The 21,422-nt window shown below is 38.9% G+C and overlaps 2 protein-coding genes and 1 non-coding gene across 11 annotated transcripts; 2 read left to right on the top strand and 1 right to left on the bottom strand.

Annotated features, from left to right (window-relative positions):
- Positions 1-928: 928 nt before the first annotated feature.
- LOC121898764 lies at positions 929-4,845 on the bottom strand. Of its 3 annotated transcripts, none has more exons than XM_042414177.1 (5): positions 4,433-4,845; positions 3,030-3,539; positions 2,279-2,355; positions 1,859-2,110; positions 929-1,450 (listed from the first exon to the last, which is right to left on the bottom strand). In XM_042414177.1, exons 2-5 carry the CDS (start codon positions 3,532-3,534, stop codon positions 1,196-1,198), a joined length of 1,089 nt encoding a protein of 362 aa, XP_042270111.1. In that variant the 5' UTR covers positions 3,535-3,539; positions 4,433-4,845; the 3' UTR covers positions 929-1,195. The 3 variants fall into 3 exon arrangements, with proteins under 3 accessions (XP_042270111.1, XP_042270113.1, XP_042270112.1); XM_042414179.1 differs by having other exon boundaries at positions 3,030-3,560; XM_042414178.1 differs by having other exon boundaries at positions 3,030-3,570.
- On the top strand, positions 3,579-9,896 carry LOC121898775 (dual specificity protein phosphatase 14). Of its 7 annotated transcripts, none has more exons than XM_042414192.1 (4): positions 3,579-3,782; positions 6,132-6,300; positions 7,739-8,096; positions 9,244-9,896. In XM_042414192.1, exons 2-4 carry the CDS (start codon positions 6,297-6,299, stop codon positions 9,455-9,457), a joined length of 576 nt encoding a protein of 191 aa, XP_042270126.1. In that variant the 5' UTR covers positions 3,579-3,782; positions 6,132-6,296; the 3' UTR covers positions 9,458-9,896. The 7 variants fall into 7 exon arrangements, with proteins under 7 accessions (XP_042270126.1, XP_042270130.1, XP_042270129.1 ...); XM_042414196.1 differs by having other exon boundaries at positions 3,580-3,782; positions 6,132-6,200; XM_042414195.1 differs by lacking the exon at positions 6,132-6,300 and having other exon boundaries at positions 3,580-3,930.
- trnal-cag lies at positions 5,541-5,623 on the top strand. Its single transcript has one exon. It is a non-coding gene; the product is annotated as a tRNA-Leu (tRNA).
- Positions 9,897-21,422: the final 11,526 nt, after the last annotated feature.

A 21,422-nucleotide genomic window follows, 5' to 3' on the forward strand; every position in this document is an offset into this window, starting at 1 on the left:
CTGTAAATGTCCAGTGTGGACAAATCAAAGGCAGTAATGTTATAACTCAACATGTGGAAGATCGTAGACTCTTTCATACCAACACACCTTTTCTCCTCACACAGAAAATCATTGACTAACTTATTAACCTGATTGATTGAATCATCAGAATCGTGTTAACAGGAGAAAATGTACAAAAAACAGAAAACAATACAAATAATCAAAGCTTTATTGATTTTAGACTTTTTCAAAAACGGGTTACAAAGTTCTTCAGTGATGAGAATAAAAATGAGTTTGTAACAGAAAGTGAAGCTTCTGTTGATCCAAACTACAAATAATATAATAAATCTGTAATAAACCAGTTTGTAACAGATCAGTGAAGATGCTGAACTCAGTTTCTCTTTTATTGTTTCATTTTTAAATTATGTATTAAGAGCTGCAACAATTAATCAATTAGTTGCAAACTATTTTTAATGTAATCGGTTAATTGTTCTGATTTTTTTTTAAAGAAAAAGGTTCAAATTCTCTGATTGCAGCTTCTTAAATGTGAATATTTTTGGTTTCTTTACTTTCTGACAGTAAACTGAAGATCTTTGGGTTGTGGACAAAACAAGACATTTGATGACGGCGTGTTGGACTTTTATAAACAGTCATCGACATTTTCTGACATTTTATTGACCAAACAACTAATCGATTAATTGAGAAAATAATCAACAGAATAATCGTTAGTTTGCAGCTCTATTATACATATTGTGTGTATAGGAGCACCTGTTTAATCTGATGCAATCCAACACAGCAGCTCTGCTATAAATTCTACATCATGAAGCTTCTACATTTTCAGTTTTTGTTGACGTTGTCAGAAAGGTGATAATTCTACTTCCTGTTGCTGCTGGTGTACCGGAGTGTTCATAATATTTTGTCCACCCCATTAACGTACATGAGGATGAAAGAGAAGAAAACGTTGTTTTAATGAGATGTTGATTTTATGAAATAAAGTTTCTTGTTAAACAGAATATTTGTTTTGTAGTAACGAGTTCTTGTAACATGATAAACATGAGATGATGTTTCTGTTTTCCTGGAACAAACTCCAAACACCGAACCATGTCCTGCAGTCAGACTCCGTCCTGCGCAGGAGGAGAGAGGGAGTGTTGCTACACTAGCTAGTTACCATGGTAACCCCTCCACAGAGAGGTCAGGGGTCGACAGGACGTCCTCTCTACAGCTCCGGTGTCCATCCCACTGCGTCCGGCTGCGTCTTCTTTCGCAGGTGAGGCAGGAAGGCGTCTCTGTAAAACACCTGCAGCTTGGACACCGTCTCCTCCCACAGGTCGGGGTCAAAGGTCACCGGGACGATGGCCGTCTCCTTCAATGTGAAGACGGCGAGGTCGGCCTGCTGAAGACCCGTCACTGCCAGCTGACACTGAATCTGAGTGAAGTAACTGTGAGACGTCTTCAGACGGTAGACCGGAGACTGGGACAGGAAGACAAGGAGAGGACAGGAAGTTAACAACAAGGAGAAGACGGGACATTAACAGCAAGGACAAGACAGGAAGTTAAGGACAAGGAAAAGACGGGACGTTAACAGCAAGGAGAAGACAGGAAGTCAATGACAAGGAGAAGACGGGACGTTAACAGCAAGGACAAGACAGGAAGTTAAGGACAAGGAAAAGACGGGACGTTAACAGCAAGGAGAAGACAGGAAGTCAATGACAAGGAGAAGACGGGACGTTAACAGCAAGGAGAAGACGGGACGTTAATGACAAGATAAGACAGGAAGTTAAGGACAAGGAGAAGACGGGACATTAACGACATGGACAGGACAACAACAAGAAGACAGGAAGTTAACAGACAGTTGTGGACGGTAAAATGTTTTTTTTACCGTCCCAGGCTCCCGTCCGTTCTCGTTCTGTATTTCCAGACAGAAGGCGGGGTCGTCCCTGCAGGCGTCCTCCACTCGTCTATGTCTGTGTTTGTAGGGACACTTCACCTCCAGGCAGAGCAGCCGTTGGCTGGTCCGGCTGTCCGTCACGATGCCGTCGGGGCTGGCAGCCAACCAGGGCCTCTGAGCGTCGATGAACAAACCGCAGTCCTGAACGGAGACGGAGCGACGCAACGCTGCGCTCTTCAGTTTCTGCAGGTCCACAGAGACACCAGACAGGTAGAAGAACAAGAAGACAGTATATCATATATTTATAGTGAGTATATATTATAATACGCTGATATGTTATTATAATAAATGGATGTTATGAACTGAATAGCGTCTAATAATTTCATCATCAGACGGGTTTGTGAGACACACCTGGTACCTGCGGACCACCTCGGCCTCCATCTGGACCCCCCAGCTCATGGCTCTGGTCTGGATGCGCCGCTCCTCACCTGCCGGGTCACAGTCAGGTTTATCGTGAAAGATTCAAACATGCTGCATCTGTGTGTTCAGTTTGTTTATAAAATGCTTCAGCAGGCCTCGTGAATCCAAACAAAACCAAAATCCATGAAAAGTTATGATTGATAAACATTTATGACTCATGACTCATAAATATATACATTTTTACATTTTAGTGTCACAATTTTAATCTTTCATATATTATATTATATAATATTTTATTTGTAACTTTTAAACTCTTTTTCTTCTTGATGAAAACTTTTCACAGCCTCAGACTGACGTTACATGTAAACAGAAGGTGAGTTGAAGACTTTTTATAAAACAGTTTCTATACATCAGTATTTATACAAACTTTATCTCGTGTGATGTAAACTAAACATTTTGGGTTCTGGACTGTTGATCAGACTAATGACTATTGTCTTGATTGATCGTATAGTTTATAAAATGTCAGAGACGATGAATCAGTTATCAAACTAGTTTCTGATCAATTTTCTGTCGATCAACTAATCAATTCAGAATTGACTGAAGTCATTTAAAGACGTCACCTTCAGTTTTAGGACATTTTTACTGTTTTCTGACATTACGCAGACCAGATGATTGATCGATTAATTGAGAGAACAATCAGATTTATCAATAATGACAATAATGGTGAGGGGGCGTGGCCTACCTGTGATAGCAGCCAGGTAGGAGGGGGGCGGGGTTTTGCTCTTCCCCTGAACAAAGCGGCAGTGAGCGATGCGGTGAGCCACAGAAGCTGTGATCCGGTTCTTCCTCCAGGTGAACCAGTCCTGGTTGGTGCTCTGTCCGCGAGTCAGAACCTCCACCTGCTCCACCACACACCTGTCCAGCCTGACGCCCAGACCCACAGGGACCTGCTCCGGTCTGGGAGGATCTGCTGGACGAGGATCTGGATCTGCAGCAGCTCTCTGATCCGCTTTCTTTGTCTGTTTCTGGTTGCGTTTCACTGCAGGAACCGGATCAGCCTGAGCAGTCTGATCAGCATCCTGGTTCTGCTGGACTGCTTTAATCCCAGTCTGAGCTCCAGGTTTGGTCTTGTGGGTTTGTCTGGTTCCTGTTTTTGCTGGTGGTCCAGTCTGGATGGTCGGGTGGTACCGGACCTGAGGCAGGACGGGCTTCTGGTTCTTGTTGGTTTGTTGATTCTGCATTTTCATGTCGTCTTCATCGAAGCAGAAAACAACTGAATCAGACTGTGAATCATTTCAGACGCAACAAAAGTCTGAATTCTGAGACTGAAGTCAGAGTTTTATTAACAGCTGAGACAATTAAATTTACCTATCTAGCTCATGGCTTTTATTTTGAAAAACCTGAAGCTCGTGACCGGATGGTTTGACTTCCTGGCTATTTTATTTTAAGCTGCTGTCCAAGAGTCTTCAGGTTGGTTTAAATCAGGAGTAAACAGGTGAGAGTTTCCTTTAATGCTTCAGTCTGTTTCACTCTGACAGCTCAAACAAACACGACGCGCTTCTCACCAGACTCCGTTCAAAAAGTGGCAGAAAAGAAGTTCTTCACTAACAGGCACAAGTTCACCTGCTGGAAGAGCAATCCGGGTATTTAACGGATCGTTAGGAGCTATTCTTGTATTCGGCACCAAACTAATAAATGGAGAAACACTTATTTAAAAGAAATTCGATGTTTTTAACTGTTGACCCGCGTCGTCTTCTTCCGCAGAATCCTTTGTAATCTGGTCAGAGATTCACCAGTAAACCCAGTATAAATGTTTCTATAAAGTCACCTGAAGGCCGAATAAATCACAGTGTTCAGTCCGCGGAGAAAATGGCTTAAATTTTGTGATACAGCTCATGAATAAGCGCAAATAAGGAAGGAAGCATTAAACTGTCAGATTTTTGAATGAAGTTTGGTGTAAAATACATGCTGGTCTTACTGGCCTGATACGCCCTAAACCAGCATGTATTTTAGTGTTTAGACGTTCAGTTTATCTTCAACTGTTTTTAATTAGACACTCTGACTATGCAGCTGTAACTAACTAACTACCTTTATTTACGTCTATAGGGTTTAAAACGTGTAACTTAGATATAAAGCAGATCTTACCTGTGTGTCAGTCTGTCCGAATGAAACCTGAAGTGAAACTGTGACTCATTATCCCGTGACTGTAACCCGGACATGTCCCGGCTGCACTTTGACCTGAATATTTGCCGATTTTTCAGTCAATGACCCGTTATTGATCCTAATTTTGGAGTTATTTATGTAAATCAGAGCAGACGGAGGATCTGAGCTCGAGCTCACATAACTATTTTCAACCCGGGAAGCCGCCATGTTGGATAAACAGTAGAAATGAGCCTGTCCAATCAAAAAAAACGACACTATATCAAATAATTTACACTGTTTAATTGATTACATTAGTGCTTCTGTATTCTTTGACTGTAGGTCGTTATATCAGTAATCTGTTAGATTTGAGTGACAGGCGCCATCTGACGGCTGTAGTAATTATGACCCGGGAAAAGATTTTTATTTTTTAGGATGGCGAAGTCACGACCCGCCCTACTCTGCCTCTGATTGGCTTACCCTGATATTCTTTCCCTAATCCTAACCAATCTCACTCCTTATGCCCAAACCTAACCAACCCAATCAACGAAGGCAACCGGTACTAGCCAATCAGAGGCAGAGGAGGAAGGCTCATGACTTCACCATCCTGGGGGGAAAAAAATGGCACCCGCGGAAGGTAAAAAGCTGCAGGAGCCCGCGGTTCGCTTCCCGCTCCGACCGTCAGTGTCACGTTTTTAACCGTCGGGACATTTTTACCGCATTTTATTGCGTTTATTACCGGAATGCGGTGTTTGCTGTTGCCGACGGTTCCCACGTTTAACCACGTTTTAAACAATCATTTTAACCCAAACCATGATCTTTCTCCAACTCCAACCACGTGGTTTTTGTGCCTAAACCTAACCAGACTTTAACCACACACACACACACACACACACACACACACACACACACACACACACACACCATAAAACATTATTATATCGTTATTTTAACAGTGATCTGTAAAGCGGCGTATTACGCTCCTGACTTGTTGGTAGAAATAGCTGATTAAAGTCACTTTCAATCGTTCTCTCAACCATATATACAATATAATTCACGTTGAATTTTAATATGAAATCTTTATAATTACTTATAGTGATATAATGGAGAAGACGTCAGGATGGCCGAGCGGTCTAAGGCGCTGCGTTCAGGTCGCAGTCTCCCCTGGAGGCGTGGGTTCGAATCCCACTTCTGACACATTCTCCTTTTCTTAATATTCTCCATTCAGATTTGTTGATTTAAGTATTAAAAGTTTCCTAAGAGTTGTATGAAATGTGTTACTGAATGAAGTCGTCTATGTCACCTTTAAAAACAAACAAACAAAAAAAAAAAACTAGTGATGAACTTCGATCAAAAACAACATGCAGTAGGGGAGACCAGGGATGGTTGTAACACTTTCAATTTTTCCAATCAGGAGCAAGTTACAATTCACCCGATTCACTCTGCACATGCTCAGTTTAGTCCTTGTTCCACATTTCAGAAATAAAAAAATAATTCTTCATTTATTTTTGTGATTCTGCTTTGTAGATAAACTCATCAAACTTAAATCATGTTAATTATTTGTCTGTGTAGATATCTTTCATGCAAGTTGTTAGTGCTAATGTTTTATCTGTAAGCTAGTTCATGGCTACAAGAGTCTGAGTTAGTTACAACCTACCCCAAGCAAACATTTCATCGTATTTAATACGTTTACTTTGACTTTCAGTATGCCGAGGTCCTGGAAGAGAAAGACTGACGGCTTCCTCTCAACATTTTGAAGAGAGCATCAAATGATGTAAAAAAGCAGAGAAAGTCCATCAGATCTGCAGCAAAATGTTGTATGATTGTGTAAAGAGAGGAAGTTAGAAGAGAAGGAATCAAAGGAACTTCTATGTGTAGGTTAACATAGTGGAGACAAAGTCTTCACTGATGAACCAGAGGAGGACTGTGACTCTGTTGATGAATAACATACTTGACACACACACACACAATATCTTAAGTTTTTATCACAATCCTTATTTCATAATGTTACAACTATGGCATCAATTGTCACATTTAACTTCTTGTGTTTGAGACTAAACCATTTTCAGTTTGTGTTGCAGAGATAACAGCTGCATCATTTAATAGCAGACACACGTCGCTAGTTTGCATCACATTTTGAATGCATTGGTTTTAAAAAAGCTCCAAGCTACAGACAGAAATGTCAAAAGTGTGACAACCATCCTCGGTCTCCCCTATTAAGTCAGTTTACAGTCAAACACATGAGACATAAAACTGAATCACAGCGTTGAAACCAAGATTTTACCAAAATATGTAAAAATAACAGAAAAGTTTTAATTGTTGGGCTGCGATTTTTTCATCAATCAATCTGCCAATGATTTTCTCGTTTAGTCAATAAAATGTCCGAAAATATACAAAAATTGCCTTTTTAATTTACCTGAGTCCGAGGTGTCGTCTTCAAATTACTTGTTTATTCTGACCAACGATCCAAAACCCTCAAAATATTTATTAACATCTTATATGACAAAAAAGCAGCAACTCCTCACATTTATGGAGCTGAAACCAGATGATGGAAAATTTACTGAAACCAACTAATCATTGCGCTACTGTTATGGAAGCTCATTACATTAATAAAAATATTAATTTTAAGGCAACATTATAAGATGCTACATCAAAAATGTGACTTTTTATCCTGTAATTTGATTCATAAATATCAAATTTTGCTGCATTAAAGAGAAAATATATCTGTTAGGTTTTGTCTTGATTATTCCTGCTGAAGTCACAGAACCAAACACAATCAATTTATCATGAATAATCGTTCATAAAGAGTTAATAAATGGTTTATAACTCTCTATAATGTAGTTATAAGCAGATATAAGTGTTTATGAATGTATTCATCAATAGCTATAACTCCTCCCAGGACAGTTGCTGCTGTATAAACAGATCATTAATAATATAATAAAACACAACTGTAATAATATAAAATGTCTTCATGACAAATAGTGAACATTTATAAACAGATATAAGAACACTGATGTCTTCATATCTGCTTATAACTACATTATAGTGAGTTATTAACTGTTTATATGCTGATTATTGATGATTAATAGACATTGATCCTCCTAAAAACATTCAGCAGGTTCAAAGAAAATGTTAAAATCAGGTTTATTAAAATGTTTTGGAAACAACAGATTTTACCAGACGACTCATCACCAGGTATTTAGTGATGAAAAGGAATATTTTTTAAATTATTTTTTATGATGTTTTTCAAAGTTTTTCTTTTTTCACCTCTAAAGATTCTTCAGAATCAAACAGTCTGACTGTGTCTGTCAGGTTTCTGCCCACCTGGAGGGGTCCTCCTGCAGCTCCTCATGTCGGGGTCTCAGGTGTCTCAGGTGGGTCCTGGTCTCTTCCTGAGCGGTCTGGACTCGGCTCTGAACCTCAGCGTGTTGTCCAGCAGGAGCGTCTCTCTCATCATTAACTCCAGTGGGCTGGAGGACGTTTCCTACCCGCAGTTGGATGGCCTGCAGGTCCTCCATGTCCCCGTCCAGGACCGACCTCACGCCCCGCTGGGACGGTACTTCGACCTCGTGGCGGAGCGGATCCACCAGAACCGGACGGGGACGACTCTGGTTCACTGCAGCGCCGGCAGGAGCCGGTCCCCGTCTCTGATCATGGCCTACCTGATGAGGTCAGCAGACACTCACCTGTCACTGTTACTAACCCTGGAGGTCAGAGTTCAGGTCTCTGATGTGGTTCAGCAAGTAACTAAATACATTTACTCAAGTACTGAAGTACAGTTTAGAGGTACTTGTACTTTACTTGAGTATTTCCATGTGATGCTACTTTCTACATTTCAGAGGGAAATATTGTACTTTCTACTCCACTACATTTATTTGACAGCTTTAGTTACTTTTCAGATGAAGATTTGACACAATGGATAATATAACAAGCTTTTAAAATACAACACATTGTTAAAGATGAAACCAGTGGTTTCCAACCTTTTTGGCTTTTGACGTCTTACAAAAAGCAGTGTGTAGTCGGGGTCACATTTCACATGTCTATGAGTTGTTAACAGCTCCACCAAATAGTGATTTTTCCCTCTAAACTTCTCACATGCTTTCATTTCAATAAATGTTCAAATGATCCAATATTTCAGCAAAAATCAAAGATTAGAGAAAAAGTCCAAAAACTGAAAACAGATTTGTGTATCAGAACTTTGTTTTTTCTTCTTTCCTCTCCCATTAATCATCTCACCACCCCTCAGATTTATCTGCTGACCCTTTGGAGGGGCCCGACCCCTAGGTTGGGAACCACTGGACTAAACTAGCTAACTGTATATAAAGTAGTGTAAACTAGCTCCACCTCCAGCAGCTACAACAGTAACATGCTGCTCTAACACTGATGCTTCACTATTAATAATCTAATGATGTCATATATAATAATATATCAGTCAGAGGGACCAAACCACTACTTTTACTGCAATACTTTAACTACATCAAGCTCATAATACTTATGTACTTTTACTGCAATACTTTAACTACATCAAGCTCATAATACTTATGTACTTTTACTGCAATACTTTAACTACATCAAGCTCATAATACTTATGTACTTTTACTGCAATACTTTAACTACATCAAGCTCATAATACTTATGTACTTTTACTGCAATACTTTAACTACATCAAGCTCATAATACTTATGTACTTTTACTGTAGTAGGATTTTTCTTGCAGGACTTTTACTTGTAATGGAGTATCTTTACGTTGCTGTATTGGTATTTTATACTGCAGTAAAGTACTTCTTCCAGCTCTGGGTTCTGGTCTCTGTGTTGCAGGTTTGGGGGTCTCAGCCTGCGTCGGGCTCATGAACAGGTTCTGGAGCAGCGGCCGTTCATCCGACCGAACGCTGGTTTCTGGAGGCAGCTGATGGACTACGAGAGGAAGCTGTTCGGCAGGAACTCGGTCCGGATGGCGATGACGTCCGGCGGAGTCCTGCCTGAAGCTCTGGAGGACACGAACACCACGGCGGCGTACTGCGTCAACATCTGAACGACCACAAACTAATCAGACATTAAACACTCTCATCGTTTTGTTTCTTCCCTCTGAGCTGCAGCGGAAACAGCTGAATGTTTCCACACCTGCAAACTTCACTCACAATGTGGCAGAAAAAGCAAATTCTTTGCTTCTTGTTTGTCAGTAAGAGATTTAGATACTTCAGTGATGTCGGGATTATTCTGTTTGACAGTTAAAGGTGTAAAACAACAAACTCAAGTCGGTGTTTTCTATTTTTTAATGAAAAGAAACGTCCAGAAACATGTGGCTACCTGATAAAAACTGTTTTTAAAAAACATCCTTTTAACTCTGTTTTCTAAATCCTCCATCAGTTTGTCTGAATGATGTATTTGTGCAACTGTTACACAAATATTTAAGTTTAAAATGTTAAATTCTGTAAATAAGATTAAACAGATGCTGCTGTTCAAAGTCCAAACTGGTCTCATATCTGTTTACTGATCAGATCAGCTGATCAATTGATCAGGTTTCTTTTTAGTAAAACTACAGAACTAAGAGCAGAGTTGGAATAAACAGATCTGCAGTTTGTGAGTGAAACACTGAAATGAGCTCGGCTGTGATTGGTCAGAAACGATGTAAAAAAACAAATCAATTTATTGTGACAGAAGAAGAAACGATCAGTATTACAGTCAGTACGTCAGTCAGTGCTACAGTCAGTACTACAGTCAGTGCTACAGTCAGTACTACAGTCAGTACGTCAGTCAGTACTACAGTCAGTACTGCAGTCAGTGCTACAGTCAGTACTACAGTCAGTGCTACAGTCAGTGCTACAGTCAGTACTGCAGTCAGTACTGCAGTCAGTCTTTGTACATCATTAACACTGCTGGATGGTGTGTAGTAGGTTTGCAGAGCTGCAGAATATAAATATAGAGCTGCAGAACATGAATATAGATCTGCAGAATATGAATATAGATCTGCAGAATATGAACATAGAGCTGCAGAATATAAATATAGAGCTGCAGGATATGAATATAGAGCTGCAGGATATGAATATAGAGCTGCAGAACATGAATATAGATCTGCAGAATATGAATATAGATCTGCAGAATATGAACATAGAGCTGCAGAATATAAATATAGAGCTGCAGAATATGAATATATAGCTGCAGAGTATGAATATAGAGCTGCAGAGTATGAATATAGAGCTGCAGAATGTGAATATATAGCTGCAGAGTATGAATATAGATCTGCAGAATATGAATACTGAGCTGCAGAATATAAATATAGATCTGCAGTATATGAATATATAGCTGCAGAATATGAATATAGAGCTGCAGAATATGACTATAGAGCTGTAGGATATGAATACAGAGCTGCAGAATATGAATATATAGCTGCAGAGTATGAATATAGAGCTGCAGAATGTGAATATAGATCTGCAGAATATGAATACTGAGCTGCAGAATATAAATATAGATCTGCAGTATATGAATATATAGCTGCAGAATATGAATATAGAGCTGCAGAATATGAATATAGAGCTGCAGAATATGACTATAGAGCTGCAGAATATGAATATATAGCTGCAGAATATGAATACTGAGCTGCAGAATATGAATACAGAGCTGCAGAATATAAATATAGATCTGCAGAATATGAATATAGATCTGCAGAATATGAATATATAGCTGCAGAATATAAATATAGATCTGCAGAATATGAATACAGAGCTGCAGAATATAAATATAGATCTGCAGAATATGAATATAGATCTGCAGAATATGAATATATAGCTGCAGAATATGAATATAGTTCTGCAGAATATGAATATAGATTTACAGAATATGAATATAGAGCTGCAGAATATGAATATATAGCTGCAGGATATGAATATAGAGCTGCAGGATATGAATATATAGCTGCAGGATATGAATATAGAGCTGCAGGATATGAATATAGAGCTGCAGAATATGAATATATAGCTGCAGGATATGAATATAGAGCTGCAGGATATGAATATATAGCTGCAGGATATGAATATAGAGCTGCAGGATATGAATATAGAGCTGCAGGATATGAATATATAGCTGCAGGATATGAATATAGAGCTGCAGGATATGAATATATAGCTGCAGGATATGAATATAGAGCTGCAGGATATGAATATATAGCTGCAGGATATGAATATATAGCTGCAGGATATGAATATAGAGCTGCAGGATATGAATATAGAGCTGCAGAATATGAATATAGAGCTGCAGAATATGAAGATGAGCAGCAGAGACCAAACAGCAGCAGCAGAGACGCCTGAGAGGACGCCTGAGAGGACGCCTGACAGGGCATCTGACAGGACATCTGACGCCTGACAGGACGCCTGACGGGACACCTGACGGGACACCTGACAGGACGCCTGACGGGACATCTGACGGGACACCTGATGGGACACCTGACAGGACGCCTGACAGGACGTCTGACGGGATGCCTGACGGGACGCCTGACGGGACGCCTGACAGGACGTCTGACGGGATGCCTGACGGGACGCCTGACGGGACGCCTGACAGGACGCCTGACAGGACGGGACAGTGGTGTTGAGTTGTCCTCAGAGGACAGACTGAAGGACTTCTAGAGTTTTGTACTAAAACATATTTATTTCTTCTATAAATTGATATTTAGAGCTCAGTCTGTGTCTATAAAAACAGGGAGTGGTGAACGTGACGAGGGACGTCGGGACAGACGCTCCCGAAGTGATCAGGTGGTGTGACGGAGGCTCTGCAGCAAACAATCGGATCTCTCCACATAAACCAGCTGCATTTACTGTTATTACTGTGTATTTCCTGTTTGTGTCGGTGTTGTTCTGCTCGTGTCGTCAGTCTCTCTGTTGTCTGTCGAGTGACAACAAAAATGAACAGTTTACCTCAGAAACAAACAGTTTTATTGACAGTCGTGGGTCCAAAACTCTTGAAGGGACCAAGCGAACATATATGATATTTTTGAGACTCAAGATGCAACGTTCAGTTACATTGCAGTGGAATTTATATTTTTGTGTCAAATTCATTATTGTATGAAGATAAAAACCTTTTCGACGTGTCATCTGGTGAGTCTGAGCTCTGCTGGACTGATGACTTCATCTTCTATTAAACAGCCTTAACTCTTCCTGAAACACTGAAAACCTTCATCAGCAGCAGTTTCAGCTTTTTATCCAGTAAAAACTCCAGTTTGAGGATTTTCTGTTTGTTGTTATAAAACGTTTTGTGGGCATTTCTCCTTGTTTTTGATAACCGATCGACTAATTGATCTTTTAATAGAAAAAGTGACAAATACATTTATTTAACATCTTACATTTGATGTTTGGTTTGACAGAAAGCATCAAACCAGCAACAATGAAACGTGGATGCTGTGAAAAGGTTTAAAGCAGAGTTTCCTCCAGGAAGCAGTGGAGCTGAGGTGATAAACGTCTTGTGATTAATTTAGTTTGTAGATGAAAACCGAAACAATAACCAGACTCATTACATATGTGGAAATAGTTGTGTGAAGATTAGAAAGCTAGAAAAGTGTAAAAATGTTTTATGATGTTTGTGGAAAAGACTGCAGGAAACTCTGGAATATTCGGTTGTTTCTCACGTTAAAAATCATTTCAACTCTGTGGTTAAAGCTCATTTTCCATTAACAGGAAGTTAACAGACAGACTTTGGTTGAGTTCAGTCTGCATCAATATTTCAAACTCAAATTAAATGTTGTTTTGTCACCTGTCGAACCACTAGGTGCTCAGGCCCTAATAAAGGAAAAACTGCAGTACAGAGCAACAAATTTGAGTTTTGATTTTATTTTTCTACAGCACTTTATCACTAAACTGTCACCCTCACTCCATTTTTTCCCTTCCCCTCATAGGTCATCCCCACCACTGAATTATAAATATAAGACCTATAATTATTGTAAAATAAATAATAACACCAAACTTCATACAAAGTTTGTATATAATGTACTGTATGTCCATAGAGGCAGAGGAGGTTGATCCTCCTCTATTTTTTGAGAGGCAAAAGGGAGATCAAAATATAAAAAAAGAATATTTGGTTGAAATAAACCATTACAAATCTCAGTATTATTTATAAAGTATTTTTTCTCTCTTCTTTGGAAAAAATCCATAACTGAAATTCTGTTTAAAATTCTTCAACAGCGACACCTGCAGGGCGGGAGGAGAAAACGCAGTGTGTGAAGTGGTGGGGGGCCACAATTGGTGGAGGTGGAGTGGGGGACAGAGGAGGACGGTTGCCTGCTGCCCTCCGCAGGGCGGGATCTCTTACATTGGACTTAATGTATTTCTTTTTTTTCATGCTAATCTGTGATTGGCCATGACACGTAAAATGACGCTCCAAGGGAGGACGTCCTCCCTTACCAATCAACAACCAGAATGCAATATTGACATCGAGTGAGAGACGTCAGATAACGTGAGTCAGATACAGCTTCTCTCTCTCTGTCTCTTTGGTCGCTAATTATATCTCTGATGGTTAAATGTCTCTCTGTGTGGCTTTTTTATGTTTTTAATCCCCTTAACAAGAATGCAGCAGAGATCATATAATGTGTTGTGGGTAAGATTAGTTTGCTTGTTGAAGTTACAGTGAGCTGTCTGGACTCACTCATTCATTCGTTTTTAATTGAGTGGTTGTTCAGTCACCTGTTGATGTTGTGTGATTAGTGAATGATCGGCAGGAGGTCTGGCTGCTGCTTCTGACAGTTTCTTTAGTTCGTTTTTAAGCTGAGTCGTATATTGAGTAATAAGCTTAAAGTAACTAGAATAACAAGTGTTAACTAGTGGTGTAACGGATTGTAGTTCATCCTTGATCCATATGGATCGTCCCCCACGGTTCGGCAGGCATATGAACTGCGGATTAATTGCTAAATTTAATGTCTCATTTAAGACAAAGTAAACAAACTGCTCTAAGTACAAGTCATGGGCAGACAGCGTGTCGCTAACAGGGATTTTAAAGAGCAACGATCAAACCAGCATCTAACGGGTCAGAAGTGAAATTTGAGTTATGTTTACCTGCTGTCTAATTTGCTGCAGCTGAGCAGCTAATTAGCATCTTGCTGCTAACTGATGTTAGTGGTGAATGTTTGTTATCATCAAGTTTTGATGATGTGGACAGAGGCTGTTTCATTCACTGTTTAAAAGAGGAAGGTATCATGTCTCATATTGCAATAATTGAGCATTGAATATTTCATATATTTTATTTTATTTTATTCAAACATTGGACATCTTAAGTGTTGTTTTCATTTAAGACCATGGGCCAAAGTTCCTTGCTGTTTCTGGCTGTAAGTGTGTTACAAAATTAATGGAAAACAAAGTTTTATTTGTCTCCCCCTTTTTTTTCGCTGATCCTAATAATGATCTGATGCATGATTCAAATCCGTGATACGATCCGAATTGTGAGTTTTGTGTTCATGTTAACACCCCTAGTGTTAACATGTCAGCTTTGTAGACTATATTTTGTATGTCGCGCACATAGATAAGAGTGTGTAAGTCATGTATTTGATACATGCATTAATACTTTCTGATGTGAACCTACACTTATAGATCTGTGAATGTTTTTAGTGTTCAGTCTTTCTAGTATTCAGCACTGATCTGTTCCTGTATCACATTATAAGCTCTGTGCTACTTTATATATTTCTGTGTACCAAGAAAATACATAGGAAACACAAGTAAATCATGTGATATGTTGTCTGTTTTTGATGAGAACATAAATTTGTTGTCACAATAGAACAGTACTATAAATTTGAATTTCACTTTGTTGGTAAAATGACACATTTGAACCACTCCATGGCTAAAATGAGCACTTCTTTGTTTAGAGACAATATGTATATGCTAAATGTCTTTAAAGAAGCAGCTTTTTCACCACTCAAGCAAATTGTTTTATTGGCATATAAAATTGCTCCCCACCCCTCCGATTTCATCAGGTGGGGGACAATGATATAGTTTGATGCGATTAGTTGTAAGATTCCATGTTGGTTTTCCTCCCCAATTTTTTGAGTCACCAGCGGCCACTGATGTATATAGACCTTTCTGCTGTATCCTACAAAAATGAGCTGCATTCAACCCCCACACCCATCCCCCCCCTTTCTTCCCTCCTATTCTCTCTATTCTTGCGAGGACCTGTTCTGTGTCCAGCTGCAGTTACTTATTGTCTCTACACACCCGACAGTACACATTTGAATCAAACTTTCAAAATAAAAGCACACCACACTTGTAAGAAATATCCCTCATTTTTAAAAAGCAAAATGATCTGATCCCGACGGGCCAGAGTGCGAGGTCCCGACGCTGCTTGCAGCTTTAATTATTTATAATAATTTCTATTGATTTAATAGTCCTTAGTTATTGCTGATAGCCAAACCTGTAACCAAGGCCAACAATATAATCAATAAAAAGCCGTCCTGTGTGAGGAGTGTGTGTAGTTGCTTTAACCTCACATATCAATGTTTATTTTCACAACTGAGCACACACTTCTTAATCTTTTTCTGTCTGAACTAAATATAAATGGAATTTATAATGAAATGATATGAAACATTCTACAGTATTATTGATTTGCTGTTATCAAAGTCAAATGAATGACGTCAGTGACGTCCAGGTGCTGCTCAGGTAGGCAGGCTGTGAGTCCCAGACGAGGCTGGTATCAGTAATATTTATTCCTCTATGAACAGTCAGACTGTTAAACCAGCAGGCAAATCATGTTCATGTTTTTACCGTCTGATTTCAGGGAAGAGATGGATTCCTCTTCAGTCCAATTCAAAATGTACAACTTTATTTCCTTTTAACAAACAAACAACACATGGTACAACCTCCTAACACTGATATTTTCATCAAAGCTGAAAAAATTGACATAGTCACTGATTTTAAATATCTGGGTGTGACACTGGATCCAAATTTGAACTTTAAGAAACATGTTAAAAAAAAACGGTTAAAACCATAAAGAACAACTTAGCAAATTTAGAAACTGTCTCTCTTTGGATGCAGCCAAGATATTTATGCAGCTATGATTCTTTCCCAGATGTCTTATTGCATCACATGTTGGGGGCAGGCTGGAGAAACAGCCATCAAACCTCTTGAGTCCTTATACAAACAAACTCTAAAGACAAAAAGCCAATGCATTTCCATCACTGTAGGGTTCTGGAGAAAAACAATTTACTGAGCTTTGACAATTTTAGATTATTCTCAAATTTGTGCCTAGTTTATAAAATGTTAAATGGTTTGTCCTCCTCCACTATGTGACTATGTGTTCACTCGCTCAGTAAGTGCTATTAGATCCTCCAGAATATCCTCTATACATGATTGGACCATTTCATCACACTGCATTTGGACAGTCAGCTTGCTCTGTGAAAGACACAACTCAGTGGAACGTCCTACCTGATGATATGAAGAACTGCAGTTTTATCAATACATTCAAAGCCAAATTAAAACATCTGCTAAAAACTAGAATGGAGAATGAAGGAACACTTTCTGTCTAATCTCATGTCGAAATGACGTCCAGACTGTTTTATTAGCTGACATGTAAACATATACTGTAGCCTGTTTATTTTTATGATGACAGCATGTTGTGCTGTTGCATGTTGGGATTATTTTCTATTCACTATTGAAGTTTGCTGCACATAGAGCTGAATTAAACAGTGACTTGCAAGAATGACAAGTCAATGTGCCAATGATGTTCATTGGCACATCTGGCTGAGTGATGCATCCACAGTACTGAAAGGAGCTTTAATTCTGACATGTTAAATTAACATTTAACCTTTTGTTTTGTTGTATATGATCACATCTCCTATAGGACAAGACATGAACATGATGTCACATCACTGAGAGTGAAAATATCGCACCACTTGATGAATTAAATATTAGAAAAAGGATGAAAATATTCCTGCGAATGCAGTGGTCAAGTTCAAGTTTCATAATTGTTTCATAATAATTTTATAAATGTTACTGTAACAGCTGAGAGAATAAAAAACAGTGATTTATATCACTCATCATTTCATAGACTAGACCATCCATCTGATTAATTTACATTACTGATGGTTTATGGAGTTTAGTGAAACTGTGGGATCAGAAATATTCTTAACCATATTTTGATGTATTTTCTTCAAAATGTGTTAAATCTAAAGGAGAACTCCTGATGAACTGTGCTGCACCACTGAGCCGTTCAGCTCTGAGGACTACACTTACACCCAAACATACAGCCTGTTTCAAAGCAAAAACAACTGTATCTCATCTTTGGGGTTTAACATTTCTCTGCCAGATTAACTTGTGTAATTGTTACTGCAATGACAGCAACACACAAGCCCAGTTTGTTGCACCTGTGGAGTTAAACATCTTTCAAAGATCAGAGGTTATAATGTCTGCTTAAATTATTTGGAGGGAACATAAACTGTGGGATTCAATGACAACATGATGAAGTGTTCACATCACAACATGCACACCGCTGTCACTGAAGTTTACATCACAGAGATGTCAGGAGAAATACCTGAGCTGCTTAAGTTAGTCACAGTTAAAGACTAATGAGTAGAAGTGTGTGTTAAGATGACTCTTGAAAATCTCAGTCGGTCTTTGTCAGTTATGTGTGTTTATTATCTGTGGAAGCTACAGAGAGCGGTTCAGTAAACAACACCAGATTTAAAGTAAGTTCCCCATTAAATCGTCAAACTGGAGAAACAGAAGCAAACTGAGAGAAAACCACACAGACACAAACTCAGCAAGGATGCCAGGGACTGTTATCTGGCTAAATTGGCATCTATAAACAACATTGATCCATATGATCCATACCCTGCGTATCATAGCAACCGCCTCACATGCAGCCACATCCACAACACAATACCCAAATGTGAGCTGGGGGGGATTCCATAGTTTTGGGGCAGCAATTAAACCAGTCAATGACGACATCCCAGCATATATTCATACATCTCAAGAGTTTTAATAATGCAACTTTCTTTGTGACTTCACCAAAAGTATGTCATCAGACAGAGGACATGGTTCAAACGTTAAAAGATTATAGTTATTTTTCCCCAAATAATTAAAGCAGACACTCGTGCCGGCGTGGTGTCCAGTTCTCTTCATGGATGTATAAAGACAACTGGATACAGGAACAGTCACATGATGCTATTGGGCCCAAAAAGACTTTTTCCCACAGACTTACACTGTGAAAGAGACGTCTGTAAGTCACCAGAGCATCACATCTCCCGTGAAACGACTCGTTTCACTATCAGAGTTTGATCCATTCAGTTCGATCATGTTTCAAAAATCTTGAAGAACGTACGATTGAATTGTTTTATCCCCGTTCAAGTTAGCTGGAGGGCTAAACTGGAAGTAGCCGTCTCAGCCGGTGGAAGTCTCTAGTGAGCATGCTCCATGAATGCATGTGCAGTATATTTTTATCAAAGTACATAAGTCAACTGTTTTAGCAGCTTTCTTATTTTTAGAGTTAAATATGGTTTTAATGTATTGTTTGGTTTCATTTTCAAATACACAAAAAAACACATAAACTCACCCGACTCAATCACAATTCCTGAGAAAACATGAAATAAGAACTTTTGACTGCTTTCCTGCTACTATGACTGAAGGCTTGTTAAAATACGGTAAATCCAACAACAAACCATGTAGTCATATTTTAAAAGTCACACATCTTAACACACTATATCTCTAAAAATGCAAGTAATGTAATTTTCAGCATTGTTGAAATTAAACATAAGTATCACCAAATCATCTATCTTTAGCTCATACAGTCTATGCTTTAGCTTGGTTAGCACATGCATTCAATATGTTAGTCATTGTTTATTTTTGTTATCTTCATTTTAGACAAAGAAATATGCCATCACTGACCAGCTCGACATCCTCCAAAGAGGCCAAGAGTGAATATAAATATCATGGAAATATCTGGAAATCAGATCTTGCCTATTGTGATTTCAGCATAAGAGGAATTTTTTCATTTGAGAACGATATAAACTAACTGAAGTTTTTAACATTAAATTACATCCATTATACACTCATAGAGCACACTGCAGACTGGTAAAATATAGAAAAATAAAATAGAAATATAAAATATGTTAAATTTAATAACACACCAACACAAGGTTTCATATAAAGGTGATATTTCTTTTCATTTTAAAATCAACAGGAGCCTAAATCTACATTATTGGTGGCAGCTGCATTCGACATGGAGAAAAACGACTATCAGGACCAACCTTGGTCTGGATGTCCGGGTCCAGTGGTTCGGCTAGGGGGACGTGGTTTGGAGAAACCTCCTCCCCTTCTTTCATCGGTGCCTTGGAGGAGGAGCTGTGCCAGATGTCCTGGTGATCCACTGTGGAGGAAATGACATCAGGAGCATCAAGAGCATCAGGCATGTCGCAGGGAACAAGCAGGACCTGCAAGATCTCCACCGACAGTTTCCTCAGATGAAGATCATCTTCTCTGCCATCACCCAGCAGGGCCGGTGGAGGTCTGCCCACAATAAGAAGATGGACAAAGCCCAGCGCTTCATTAACAGTGTGATGCCGACCTTTGTTTTGTCTGTAGGTGGAAGCATTGTACATCATCCTCAGATAAAGCATCAAAGTCCTGGCCATTTTTTGGATGATGGAGTTTATTTCACTACTCTGGGAAATGATATATTTTTAACAAATATCACCAAGTGTCTGAAAGACCAAATCCAGACGGTGATGCTGGATTTGGATTTCCTACTAATGTTTTGGCAGCAAAAAAGAGGCCAGGATTTTATACTTCATGATGTTTGATGTGCAATTTTTTTTTAGATACAAGGGTAGCCATCACACTTGTCAATTCTGTCACAGCTCTTCCTCTTCCTCTCCCTTCCTCTTCTATCTTCTCCAAACCCTTTGCTTTACCTCAGCCATTTCACCTGATGGACTTCCTCAGGTGTTTTCCCCCCATGGTTAATGTAGTCAGGGGTTTGTAGAGTCAGACAAAAGTTCTGCCTATTTTGTAATATTTTTTTATTTAACTCTGGTATGCATGCCTCTGATTTACTGTAGCATCACACACTATTAGAAGAACAAGCAGTTTATGTAAAGAGTAAAGTTTTTGCCTAACAAGTAAAGAACTTTACCTCACATCAGGGGTGTCACTGGGCCTATACATTTTCTTTAGCCCCCCCAAAATAAATGCAATTATTAATTTAAATCATCAATAGTTTTTTCTCATTAATTTTTCATTAAAATCAATTGAACTGTGCCATTGCATCTCCAAAGTCACAGTGTACCTAAAGTTAGACCTCAAGTTGTTACTCCTTTGTTCATGGTTCTCCTGGCTCCTTGCTTCATATTAGCTAACTTTGGGTTTGAGTGAGGAAAAGACAAGAGGATAGGCTATATAACACTAACGTTATACAGTGGAAACCGCTTATATAATCCATATAAGCAGTTGATCACTGCTTATATGGGTCAAAAAGCTCAGGACAGAATCAGTCCTATACAAATGTTGTTTAAATAATTCGCTTATAGTAATCAAGTAGTCCACTTACAGTTTTCATTTTGGGTCATTTCATACATGAAAACATGGGGGGGAAAAATTAAATTACAGTAACTCTATTTTTATTTTTATTTTTTTACCTTACTCCCATGATACACATATGATATTGTGGCAATGCAGCACCATTATCAAGGGTGTGGAGGTGCGGGGTGTGGGTGTGATTATTTGTAACCGCTGTGAAACAGTCAGAAAATAATGTGATCACTTTAAGCTGTTTCCACTGCTGACGAGCCATCCAGCCAAAGTGTGAACGAGCAAAAGAGATAGAAATAATGTTACTGACAGCTCTTTACATACTTTGCTTTTATATGCCTCTTAAGTATTTCAAAACAATCATATCAGTAGGCATAGATTGTTGTTTATAATCAATTAATGTCAGTGAAAAGGTCACATTGTGTTGATCATAACACAATTTTATGTCCCTCAATTCCTCAACATGTAGATGGAAATACAACATTTCTTCAAAAAAGGCAGCAACTCCGC

Source organism: Thunnus maccoyii, chromosome 6, assembly GCF_910596095.1.
Source record: "Thunnus maccoyii chromosome 6, fThuMac1.1, whole genome shotgun sequence".
NCBI lineage: Eukaryota > Metazoa > Chordata > Actinopteri > Scombriformes > Scombridae > Thunnus > Thunnus maccoyii.